This window comes from Nicotiana tabacum, chromosome 19 (genome assembly GCF_000715075.1).
Source record: "Nicotiana tabacum cultivar K326 chromosome 19, ASM71507v2, whole genome shotgun sequence".
Taxonomy (NCBI): domain Eukaryota; kingdom Viridiplantae; phylum Streptophyta; class Magnoliopsida; order Solanales; family Solanaceae; genus Nicotiana; species Nicotiana tabacum.
The window spans coordinates 84,138,742-84,151,054 of record NC_134098.1 but is presented as its reverse complement, the minus strand read 5'-3'; the positions used below and the strand labels follow the sequence as shown (position 1 = coordinate 84,151,054).

At 37.0% G+C, this 12,313-nt stretch overlaps 2 protein-coding genes across 3 annotated transcripts; one reads left to right on the top strand and one right to left on the bottom strand.

The window, feature by feature from the left end:
• The first annotated feature begins 227 nt into the window (after positions 1-227).
• Positions 228-1,107, top strand: LOC107824060 (dirigent protein 1-like). The gene has a single exon (XM_016650777.2). It carries the CDS (start codon positions 300-302, stop codon positions 864-866), a length of 567 nt encoding a protein of 188 aa, XP_016506263.1. The 5' UTR covers positions 228-299; the 3' UTR covers positions 867-1,107.
• Positions 1,108-2,746: 1,639 nt separating this feature from the next.
• Positions 2,747-9,715, bottom strand: LOC107824053 (translocase of chloroplast 120, chloroplastic-like). Of its 2 annotated transcripts, none has more exons than XM_075238104.1 (3): positions 9,518-9,715; positions 4,353-8,653; positions 2,747-3,184 (listed from the first exon to the last, which is right to left on the bottom strand). In XM_075238104.1, the coding sequence occupies exon 2, from the start codon at positions 8,629-8,631 to the stop codon at positions 4,450-4,452; it is 4,182 nt and encodes a 1,393-aa protein (XP_075094205.1). In that variant the 5' UTR covers positions 8,632-8,653; positions 9,518-9,715; the 3' UTR covers positions 2,747-3,184; positions 4,353-4,449. The 2 variants fall into 2 exon arrangements, with proteins under 2 accessions (XP_075094205.1, XP_075094204.1); XM_075238103.1 differs by having other exon boundaries at positions 4,357-8,653.
• Positions 9,716-12,313: the final 2,598 nt, after the last annotated feature.

Genomic DNA, 12,313 nt, shown 5'->3' with positions numbered 1-12,313 from the left:
GTATGGTCAGCTGGAATTGTTTATCATACCACCTTCTTCTTTCTTTCATATATTTAGCTAAACGATAGTATATAATATGGGCCTATTAATCAGAAGTCAGAACATCCTTTTGGAATACTAAAAGTCTACGGCTATTGTTGAGACTAGAATGTGGAAGCCACGAGCCCAACAACTTGCTTAAACAAATAAAATATAACATGAGAAAAAAAGAACGAACCCGCGTTATAACTAATCTCTATATATCTTCTTTCTTTCATCCAATCCTAAAAAATTCTATTTTCTGCAGAAACAAGAAAGAAATGGAGAAGCAAATGGCCATTCGCCTTATAAGCTTGTCAATACTAGTAATAGCGACAGCAGCAGCCATAGATAAAAGCCCAAAAGCAGTGGAAAAATGGTTCAAAAATCTTCCTTACGCAAAGCAAAAGACTACAAAATTCCATTTCTACTTCCACGAAATTTTCGCAGGAGATAACGAAACAGCTCCTGTTATTGCACAAGCCAACATCACGGCCCAGTCACCCACATTCTTCGGCATGGTTAGAATGTTTGACAACCCATTAACTATTGGTCCAGAGCCCAATTCTAGGAAAGTGGGCCGAGCCCAGGGAATTCATGGGGCCACATCAATGACTGAAATAGCTCTGTTTTTCGACTTCAACTTTGTGTTCACTACCGGACCTTATAATGGTAGTACTCTGAGTGTGGTTGGTCGAGTTGCTGAATCGCAGGAATACAGAGAGTTGCCAATTATTGGTGGATCTGGAATTTTTAGGCTTGCTCAAGGTGTTGCTACTGCTAAGACTTATTTCTCTAACAATACAACTGTTATTGTTGAGTATAATATCATTGTACGTCATTACTGATTCTTTGCTGTTACAAAAAATATATGTTTCTTAAGTTTTAGATCTCACATTTCTTACAAAAAATGTTGGGATAGCGACTGTGATGTTATTGTTTTATTTTGATGTATGTAAAAGTCAATTCACTGAATTAGGATAGATGATGAACGATCTAAATCACCAGCTATATATGTATATACATATATTAATATCTGTTTGTTTATTGAATGCGTAATAATAAAATGTTTACTGGTGTTAATTAAAACTGTTCTTAATTGTTTCGTAACCAATACGTGATGCTGCAGTGGATTCGACAACACAAAAGAGAACTACGCACCTCTGAAAATATATGTGTTTCTATCATTCTTTTTTATACAGCAGAATTATCGAAAATTTAGACTAGTCAATACATCAAAATTTGTCATACGCAACATTAGACTAGTCAATACATCAATATTTGACATGCACCAACATACTCTTTCTTGCTTCATTCATAATCATTTAACGCTCATCTCTAGAAAATTATCTTAAACCGTTTATGTTAACGGCAAAGGTCCAAATATACCCTTGTACTTTCGAAAATGGTTTAACAATACCCCTCGTTATACCATTGGGTTATTTATACCCCTGCAGTTATACTATGGGTTCAAATATACCCTTCATTTAAACGGAGGGACACGTGTCATCGTCCGGTTGACCAATTCTAAATATCTCCTAATTAATTAAAAAGACACATTACCTATTTTTTTTCAGTTTTTACAAAAAACCTGCTTTTAAAAAAAGCTAAAAACTATTTTCTAAAACAATGTTTCTGTAAAAACTGAAAAAAAAAACTAAAAAGCAATTTTCTTAAGGAATTAAAAACTGGAAAAAACTGAAATTTTTTTTAACTAAAAACTGAAAGAAAAAAAAAATATTTATTTTTTCAGTTTTTACAAAAACATTGATTTAGAAAATTGCTTTTCAATATTATTTTTAGTTTTTACAAAAAAAATTACTTTAGAAATTATTTTTCAGTTTTTTTTAAAGCAATATTTTTCTAAAAAACGGAAAAAAAATATTTTAAATTTTTTCAGTTTTTAAAACATTCAGTTTTTACAAAAACATTGCTTTAGAAAATTACTTTTTAATTTTTTTTTCAGTTTTTATAAAAACATTATTTTAGAAAATATTTTTCAGTTTTTTTTTTAAAGCAGTTTTTTGGTAAAAACTGGAAAAAAAATATTTTTGTTTTTTTTTTGTTTTTAGTAAAAAAAAAATTTATTTTTTTCCAGTTTTTACAAAAAAAATATTTATTTTAAAAAATTACTTTTCGGGTATGGGTAATGAGTCTTTTTAATTAATTAGGAGATATTTAGAATTGACCAAAAGAACGATGATACATATCCTTCCGTTTAAATGAGGGGTATATTTAAACCCAAAGTATGACTGCGAGGTATAAATAACCCAATACTATAACGAGAGGTATTTTTAAACCATTTTCGAAAGTACATAAATATATTTGACCCTTTGCCGTTATGTTAATCATCTATTTTGATAGAATTACATATGTTCCTAGGCTCGATTCTCCTTCCATCACTATGCACCTTGAACTCCCCGACTCACGAGGCTACAATATAAAAATCAATTAATCTACTAATAAAAAACCACAATGTATTATTAAAAATAATTCAACTCCATCAAGTAGCACATGGCTCGCAACTGAAAACAATAGGACACGATGAATATATCAAAAGCAATTAATCACTTCACTATCACTTCCAATCCGAGAAAAGATAAGAGAATGGCAGAAGGCCATTTGATGGCTACAAATAGACAGCAGATGATCATTCTGCTTTGGATCTTCCACTTGGCTTTGTATGTTACTATTATTAATAGAATAAAAGCACAAGCATCCATCCGACTGAGCTAAATAAACTCCAATCATTAAAATCTCACAATAAATCTCAAGACTAGAAACTACTTAACCAGCAAGGAAGTGCAGACCAAATACAAAAATGCAGTTCAATGTAGCCCGGGAAAAGAGCATACCGGAACAGCTCATCAGGGGCATAACAGCAGCCCCCATTTACAATAGCTAAACTCAATTTGCTATACCATTAACCCATTTTTCATTATCTATTTAGAAACTTAACCAGCTAAACGTTTCCCAATCAAGTTTACAAGAACATTCAATCTCAGTTTCATGATAATAACCAAAATTGAAATTTGAACAGGGGGGTTGGCTAAACTCTCTTCTTAGGCTACAACCGAATGCTTTCAGATGATATTGGACAAACATTTTTCCTCATGAAGCTCGATAACGCATCTCCTCTCTCTCTCGTCTCAAGAAAACAATGTGTCTGCACATTAATTAGTTTATATCAGCATAGGAAGTCATCAACATAGAACTGACAAGCCACTTCACCAACATGGAATCAAAATAAACAGCTAAAGCTGAAATGAGGCAGGCATTGAATCTCAGATATTAATCAAAAGCATAGCAACATTTTCCCGTCAATAACAAACTTCATATAAATCCCATCCGGCTCCTACTTCAAGTAGATCACGTTCAGTTGTCTAATTCTTCAGCGTTACTATATGGACTTGCGCTTGTTCAATTTAAAGTAAGTTCTTTGCATACTTTGCAGGACCCACAAGAACTTATACCCATTCCACAGCCGTTTGACACGGGTATATCTTAAGCAAAATGAAGAGTCTACATTACAAGGTATAAGACAGGAAGTTCTACAATCAAATCTGCAAGGTACTAGTTTTAACCACAATAGGCAAGGTTTTAGGCAAGTGACAAACTTAAATATCGACTTCACCATTCTCCAACATAGAGTAAGACATTGAGTAAATATTTGGACAGCGGTAGAATTAATCAAACATCAACCAGAGGTTCCTCGTCGGGGAAGAAAAGTGTATTCAGACAGACCAAAAAACACACACTTTTAACCTTTAGTGTGCATTCTTTCTATCAACATCAATGCACACCAGAGGTTACTGATTTGACAGTTGGAATTTTGAAGCAGCGTAACGGATCACATCATGCATCTTATGGGAACAGAATAGGATAAAGGTTTTTCCTCTTTATCCACCTTATAACTTTCTGTCTTATAAACTGTTCCCGGCACCATCATCTTGATGCACACAAGTTCTTTTACCAAAGTTTATAAACATAAAATGATTCATACTAACCGTGAAGTGCAACTATAAGGTCAAATATACATATGCAATGCGAGTATAAAGACTAGAGATGTAGTTTATCAATGGTGAAACTGAAAAAGCAAGAGCTACAGCAGATCCAAGTTGAGAAACAGTGCAATCAGATGGAATAAATAACCCAAAAGCTACTGAAATATGAATGCAGTTCACAACATGGAAGAAATAATTGCAAAACAAAAAGAGCATCTTTTTCCCCATAAAAAAGGTTCAAAATCTCCAGAAAATGCTCACCAGAACAGCAACCAATAAAGTCCATGAATATTATGGCTGAGAAAGAAACCATGAAAAAAAAGGACATACTCACGTTCAGTGATGCAGATCAGCTGATGGCCACTATAGAAGTGATTTGCGGATTACTGAATGGCAGTATGGTGCAGTGGCCTTATTTTCATCATCATCAAAATTGCACTGGTTGAGAGAAGCTAAGCAGCTTTTGGACAAGTGGAATTAAGCTTACCAAGGCAATCTGAAGCTGTTCTGAACTGTTCAAACGAATACTAACTTGTCCAGACCCCTTATTGTTAATGTTGACACGGCCAATCAAGTTTGTGTGTCGTCCAATAGGTATCTGTGTTTGTGAATTGCATCCGATAGCAAGATCTCCATGCCAGTCCATAACCGAGAGCCCCAAAGTTGAGAGGAAACGACCAAGAGGATGATCTTTGTCTCGCAACGTCGCTTCCAAACTACCACCATAAGCAACATCACCACGGCCAAACATGGCACCCCCAGACACAACCAATAGTCCCCGTCTATTAAAAGCCAATTTGTCCTCAACTTTCACCCCACCTGTCATGACATCACCTAAGAGAGTTACTGAAAGACCAGCTGTCGCCTTATTCTTCCTATAATTGCAGAATCTGGTCTCACTGCGAAGAGTATAAGCAAGGTCTTTACCGACTGACTGCATATCAAAACCTACAGAAGTAGCTTTTCCATCCCCATGCTTCACTGAACTTGCAATTTCCATTTGAAGATTGGTGTCCTTTTTGTCCTTCGAAACCTGACTGGACAAAGATATAGGGATCTTGTCTTTGACAACAAACAATCTTTCTACATTGATGCCCTCATAACCAACATCATGGTCCCAACCATTAGGTTCTAGGACAGGCCTCACAAGCCACTGATTAGAAGAATCGAGATATCGATATCTATGAGTTGGATTATCAGAATCAAATGACGCTGGTAACGCCAAGTCTGGCATGGGTACTGGCACTGATGCTGCACCGCTAGTCTCCTCATCTACATTTTCACTGGGATCAGTTGGTGGTAAACTTTCAGCTGCAGCTTGCATTTTCTTCATCATCTTCCGCCTCTTCCTCTCTTCCTTCAACTGCTTTTTCATAAAAAGCTTTTCCCTGTATTCCAGCTCATCATTGTATGCCTTCCTCTGGTCTTTGGACAACTTTGCCAGCTGAGCTTTGGTCAAGCGTTTGAAAGGTGGCAGCTGATCATATTCTGATTCATCTTCTGAGTCTGAAGACTCATCCAGATCATCATCCAAGGTCTCATCGTCATCACCAAATTGATCCGCTGGTAGTTTAACCTGTGGCCTTGACTGTAGAAGGGATGACAGCAAGAAAGGTAAAGGAGGAGATCTCGTTCTAGTGGCATAAGGCCGGCCTGGTGGGCTATCTTGTAATTTAAGCAATGTGTTTGCTTCAGCCAATATTTTTGACGCAAACGACAGAAGTAACAAGTGAGGCTTCCAAACCTGTCCATTTGGCAACACTCTTTGTCCAGCCCTATTTGTCCTGCATGCTGAGTGATTCTCAACTAGCGAAACAGGATTCATAAGGCGCATATCTCCGGCAGCCTGACGTATTGCTTGCTGGACAACATGAGACCGCTGAGTTACAAACATGTCATAGCTCGTTACAGTACCATTGGGGCCTTCAGGTGGAGCAGATGCAGCATGCGTCAGAACAACTATGGCATTAAACCATATTGATGGTCCAAAGATTTCGGTAATTGTCCTCAACAACGGCATATCACCATAATCTCTGCTCTGCATATCCAATCTGTCAAGATACAGAACAATATCTGGGGGTGTCTTATTAATAAATCGTTTCACAGAATGAAGGATCTTCTCATTCTGGCGCTGGTCTGACCAGGAAGGCAGAAGCCCAGGAGTATCAATTACTCGAACCTTGATTCCCTGCACAGTCCCAACAACATCCTGAACCTTTTTTGTCCCCAACTGAAAAGCATCAGTGTCAAACTTAACTTCATCAAATATCGAATTTATGGTTGCACTTTTACCGACACCTGTTTTCCCAAGAACCATTATTGTGCAAGAGAAGTCCAAGGGTTCTTGTCCAGCTGCCTCAAGTTGCTCAGCCATAGCACTTGCACGATCAAAACTAAAAGCAGCAACACGACCTCCACTTCTCCCCCGCAGCTGTTCAGCCAACCCCAATCTGTACAAGACTTGGGCAACAACCACATTATGTGGAGTCTGCCCAAGCCTATGAGCTAGACGCAAAAACTTTACTCTTATCATCTGGAGCTTCTCACGTGTCTCATCATATTCATCAGCCTCTCCATTTGTGGATTCTTCAACAAGCTGGTTTTGTGCAGGAGATGCTGTTCCATTTACACGAGGCTGCTGGACTGCTCGAGTAGCAGGTTCCAATAGCGGGGCAGCACGACCAAGGCCAGCAGGTCGAGCAGGTGCGCGTATCCGAGTTGCAGGTGCACCAGAAGATGATGGGAGCTCCGTTGCAGATCTAACTTCTGGTTCCTTCACAACAACTTTATCGACTCCAACGCCTGCATCAACTACTGGAGGTTGAGAAACCTCGGAGACCTTCTCATGATTGTTGGACATCAACACTTCTGATGATTCAGACATTTCATCCGGCATAGTGGTTCTATCCATTACTGAATCTCCGGTATGCTTTTCAAAAGCTGGAGTGCCAGAAACAGAAACATTTTTCTGCTTGTTTATCTTGTCATTCATATTCCCTGGTCCAGTAGCAGGCGACTCGTTTAATTCCAGCCTTTGATGATCAGTAGCATCACCGTTCTGAATATCCTTTTGTTCCGCCATGTACTCGTGAGCTGTTGGTTCTGGGCTAGTTGATTCTTTGTCTCTCAATTCTGCCTTTAAGGGGGAGCTTTCTCCTTGCAGAGCAGAAGCAGTAACATTGCCTGGACTGTCGATCTGCTGTTTATCCTTACTACTACCATTAACTGGTTCTGGACTAGCCATGGCTTTTTCCCCATCTATTTGTTCGTCATCCTTACTGTTAACTGGTTCTATACTACGTACTGCTTTTTCTCCATCTATCTGCAGCTCTTCATCCTTATTACTACCATTAACTTGTTCCGGACTAGGCACTGTTCTTTCTATATCCATATGCTCTTCATCCACATAACTACCATTAATTTGTTCTGGACTAGGCACTACTTCTTTGAGTTCATCACTTGGGTTCAAGCTTTCTCCAAGATGACCATTTGTGGAAGCATCATTATGGGAAGTATCTTTCAGCTCTTCATCCTTAACATCAGAATTCACAGGTTTTACAAGAAGAGAATGCACTCCTTCCCGTTCAATATTTTTTTCATCATTCAGTACGGAGCCAGAACTAACTGAAACATTGTTGTGGACGTCAGCAGTGTCCTGATGCCCAGCAGGCTGAACAGCAGATGTTTCGATCACATCAACATTCTTTTCATCACGCAGCAAAGCATCTTTGTACGAATGAACCTGGTTCTGAAGATCCACTTTTGCCTCGTTAGCATCCTGGGTATCCAATTTTCCAAGAACATCAGGGTTTGTTTCCTCTGCATCATCATGAGTTTGAGCCTCTCCCAAGTTCACATGATTGGAAACTCCATTCTCAGATTTCTTAACTGGTTCAGCTGACTTATCTTTCTTTTCATCCCAATTTACTGAAATTTCAGTTTCTACAGCAGCACCCAGATCTGAAACCTCAGCCACCTCATCTTTACCCTTGCCTACTATGTTATTCTGCTCAACCACTTCTTTTTCATTATTTGCAGATATCTCATCATCACTTTGCTTCTCAACTGAAGGATCCTCGTTACAGTTAGCTTCTGACTTCTGATTCGACTCATCATCAGCATGTAGTATCTCGTGTGAAGCTTCAACTGCTTCTTCAAAGTTCTCAAAATCATCCCTTGAATCAGAGTTCCCCTTTGCAGCTATTTCATCAGCACTTTGCTTCTCAACTGAAGGCTCCTCGTTCCATTTAGCTTCTGACTTCTGATTAGACTCATCATCAGCATGCTGTATCTCATGCGAAGCTTCAACTGCTTCCTCAAAGTTGTCAGCATCATCCCTTGAATCAGAATTCCCGCCGTCCTCCAAAGAACAGTTAACATTCCCAGACTTGCCATCATTTCTGCCCTCACTGACAACTCCATCCTCAACACCAACACCAGGAGTCTCTGGCTCTATTGCCTCCTCAAACACTTCATCCCCTTCCGATTCCTTCGATACATCTGGCCTCACAGCTGCCTTATCCTCCGCCTGCACTTCCATAATCTCATCTACGACACCGTTCCTCTCCCCTATCCCAGCCTTGCCAAATACTTCCTCCCCATTTTCCATCACATATAAACCTCAACGAAACCTAGATTCACATAACAAAATCAACAACAAACACAAACAAATCAAGAAGAAATTAGTATCAGACAAAAAACAACAGAAAAAGAATGCTAGCACTCAAAAGGCGCACATTTTCAATTCCGACCCATAAGCAATACAAATCAAAACCAACAAAGAACAACGCAAGCCAATCATGAATATATTTGCAGTAAACAAAAATCAAAGGCAAAAAAATCCTACAACCCAAAAGACTACATTATTTATTGGTACTTATAAGGAAATAAAAATAGATTAAACCCCAGAAACCCAATTACAACAACAACAAATCCAGTATAGTCCCACAAGTGGGGTTTGGGGAGGGTAGATAGTACGGAGACCTTAACCCTACAGTGAACGTAGAGAGGCTATTTCCAGTAGACCTCGGCACGAGGCCAAAAACCCAATTAACTAAAGTAAAATCACAATAGAGCTGAGAATATCCATTAAAATCATCAGGAAACAAAATCAAGGCAAAAAAAACCAGGCACCCAAAGGACTCCATTGTCAATTCGGACCCATAAAGCAATAGAAAGGAATTAAAACGCAGAAACCTAATTAACCACAGTGAAATGAGATCTTAATATAGCTTAGAATACACATAAGAGAACTCCTTTTTTCCGCAATTAAAAATCAGCAGCAAACAAAAGCCGAGGAAAATGAAAACCCTAGCACCCAAAAAAGACTACATGATCTATTCGGACACATAAAACACAGAAACTCAATTAACTATAGTAAAATCAGATCATGCATAAATTTAGAACCTTTTTTCCAAGAACTAAAAAACACAGTAAAAACTTATAACAATCAGTAACAAAAACAGTAAAATGACCAAAAGAAGAGAGAAAATTACCAGGCTATGTCGGTGATGAGAAGAAAAAGGGTATGGCTAATAGATATAGCAGAAAAAGAGAAGATCTTTCTAATTGTGCCTCAGTTTGTGGAGAGGCGAAAAAAGGGAAAAGCAGAGAGAGCAGTAGGAAAGAGTAGGTGAAATTGAGAGAGAGGATAAGAGGGGTTTATCGACGGATTTGAGGGTTTGAGATCCAACGGTGATGATGAGATCCAGCCTCGGTTTTATCGTGCCAAATATCACCCTCTTTATCACGTGTTCCTAATCGTACTAATATAGCCTGTTTGGCCAATTTTTATTTTATTTTTGGCCAAAAGTGCTTGCATTTGGCCAAAAATTGAGGTGTTTGGTCAATTTTTAAAAAAAAATACTTTTGAGGAGAAGTAGAAGCAGATTTTGAGAAGTAGAAAAATGTAGCTTCTCTCCAAAAGTACTTTTTTGAGAAATATTTTTGAGAAAAATACACTTAGAATCAGTTTTCAAAAGTTTGGCCAAACATTAATTACTGCTCAAAAGTGATTTTCAAATTAATTAGTCAAACACAAACTGATTGTCACTAAAAGTACTTTTTTAAAAAGCACTTTTGAAAAAAGTACTTCTCAAAATAAGCAGATTTTAGAAGCTTGCCAAACACGCTATAACTCATCTTTTGATTAATTTTTAAGCAACTTTGAAGTTGTCTTTTTTGTGCGATGATGAATTTAGGATTTAAATTTTATAAAATTGAGTTCAATATTCAAGATCTAAATTTTATAGATTTAAGTTGACAATTTTGCCATATTACATTTACTTACTTAGATTGAAATTTATGATTTAATTTATTTAGTGAATTGTTTAACTATAAGATCTGAGTATTAACTCACAGTTTGTTTTCTAACTACGCCTCTGAACTAGTGTAGGCTTCCAATTCTGGCAGAATATTTTTTATTTCTAGTATTTGAACTCGAAATGACTAATTAAGGTTGAGCACATTCCTTGGTGGACGAAGATTTATATATTATTTTTTTACGTTGGAATATTCATTAGATATTTTTCTGTTTATATTATGATGAATTCAATAAGTTTTATCAGTTTATATTCTTCTGACCCCTTAGAAAGAAGAAAGGACTTTCTCAGATTACTGGAGAACTTTTTCCTTATTTTTCATATTTAATGAAGAATCATATTCGTTTTCTCTTCTCATTGAAGAAGTAAGGAAATATTTATTTATTTCGACATTATTACTGGATGTTCTCTAAAATGATCATGTAATCACGGTTTTTTTCCATCTCTCCGAACTTCCACTAGAATCATTCCTCAAACTAGAAGAAATTTTTTTATACAGCCAAGGTCAATATAATTTACTAATATTTTCCACTTACTACGTTAGTCAAACGACTACATTTTCATCGTTTTAGATGGAATATTTGCAATAAAATGGAAAGTAAAAGAATTGTGAAATAACTTAACATCCTTCTTAAGGGTGAAAAGGTCCATCCCCCCTCCCCCTCCCCCTCCCCCTCCTTTATATTCTTTTGGGGAAAAAATCAAGAAGAAGAACAAGAAATAGACAAAGAGAAAGAGAACACGTATCTTCTGTCTTTTAGAGTGATGTAATCAAAATATCAAATTGAGTCCAAATGAATACCTAACCATCAATGATTTGATGGAGGGATCATATCCCTCTAACCTTAATAGATGTTTCAGATTCAAGCTTTTAACCATAAAAATAATTCTCATAGAAAATACTTTTCTTTTTAATATGCCTTACTTGGCACAATATAGATTAATCTGAGTACCAATACGGTATCGAACACCAAATGGGACATCTTAAAAAGCCAAATACCTAACCATTTGGTTCCATTCAATTGCTTTTAACAGCTAACATGTACTCGAGTTCGAAAAAATAGCTTAGGCTCAATTTTAAATTTTATATTGAATATAGCTTAGACTCAACAGGAACATTCGAGCACTAATCGTAATTTAAGTAGTTCCAACTAACAATAGCGCCTTTGTTAAGATAATTAGCTCAAACTAACAATATGAAAAAATAAGAGTTAGAGAGAGAAAGGCAGGAGAGATTCTTATTTCTTCCATGTATTTAAGTGTGTACAATGTGATGCCCAAACACCTCTATTTATAGAATGATATTAAGGTAATACAAAGGGATGTCACGAACATGGTATTAACTATTGAGATCATGAGGAAAGATCATAAAGGAGGTTATGGGGGTGTAGAAGTTACAACCATAATGGTGTATAGGTCGAAATTTACCATGGAACATTTATGCAAGGAAGTATTGAGAGAAGAATCAGTCGAGGTCGATCAGGAAATGGCGAATCTTGGGGTCAGGACGCTTACAATGGTCGAGTACGAGATCCGCGGAAAGAGTTGTAACGGCTAGTTTTTAGAATAGAATAATAGAGAGAATATTCTGAAGAATATTCTCTGCACATGTACTATTAGGATTTACTAGGGATATGTCTAATATAAGGAGAACAAAAGATAAGGAAAAGAGATATGTAATATTGATAAGAACAGATTTCGGAAAAAGATTCTCTCTCTCGCAAAGATACAAACATTACTTTTTCATCAAGATTCTTATTGGTATTATTCCATACTTTTCCATCAAATCCGAGAATAGTTCGAACATTCTAGGATTTATCTGTCACTCATCATTGTTAGGAGGAACAATCATCGAGTTCATTCTTCATTGGGTGAATCACTCCTCCTATTTACTTAAATGTCATTTATTGTCAGTTACTCCTCCATTATTGCTCATATTTTTTGGAATATTTAATGCTTGTTATTGTCAAT

What these genes read in the sequence shown, in the direction of transcription:
- LOC107824060 (XM_016650777.2), top strand. Translation starts at nt 300, where the DNA reads ATGGAGAAGCAAATGGCCATTCGCCTTATAAGCTTGTCAATACTAGTA.
- LOC107824053 (XM_075238104.1), bottom strand. Translation starts at nt 8,631, where the DNA reads ATGGAAAATGGGGAGGAAGTATTTGGCAAGGCTGGGATAGGGGAGAGG.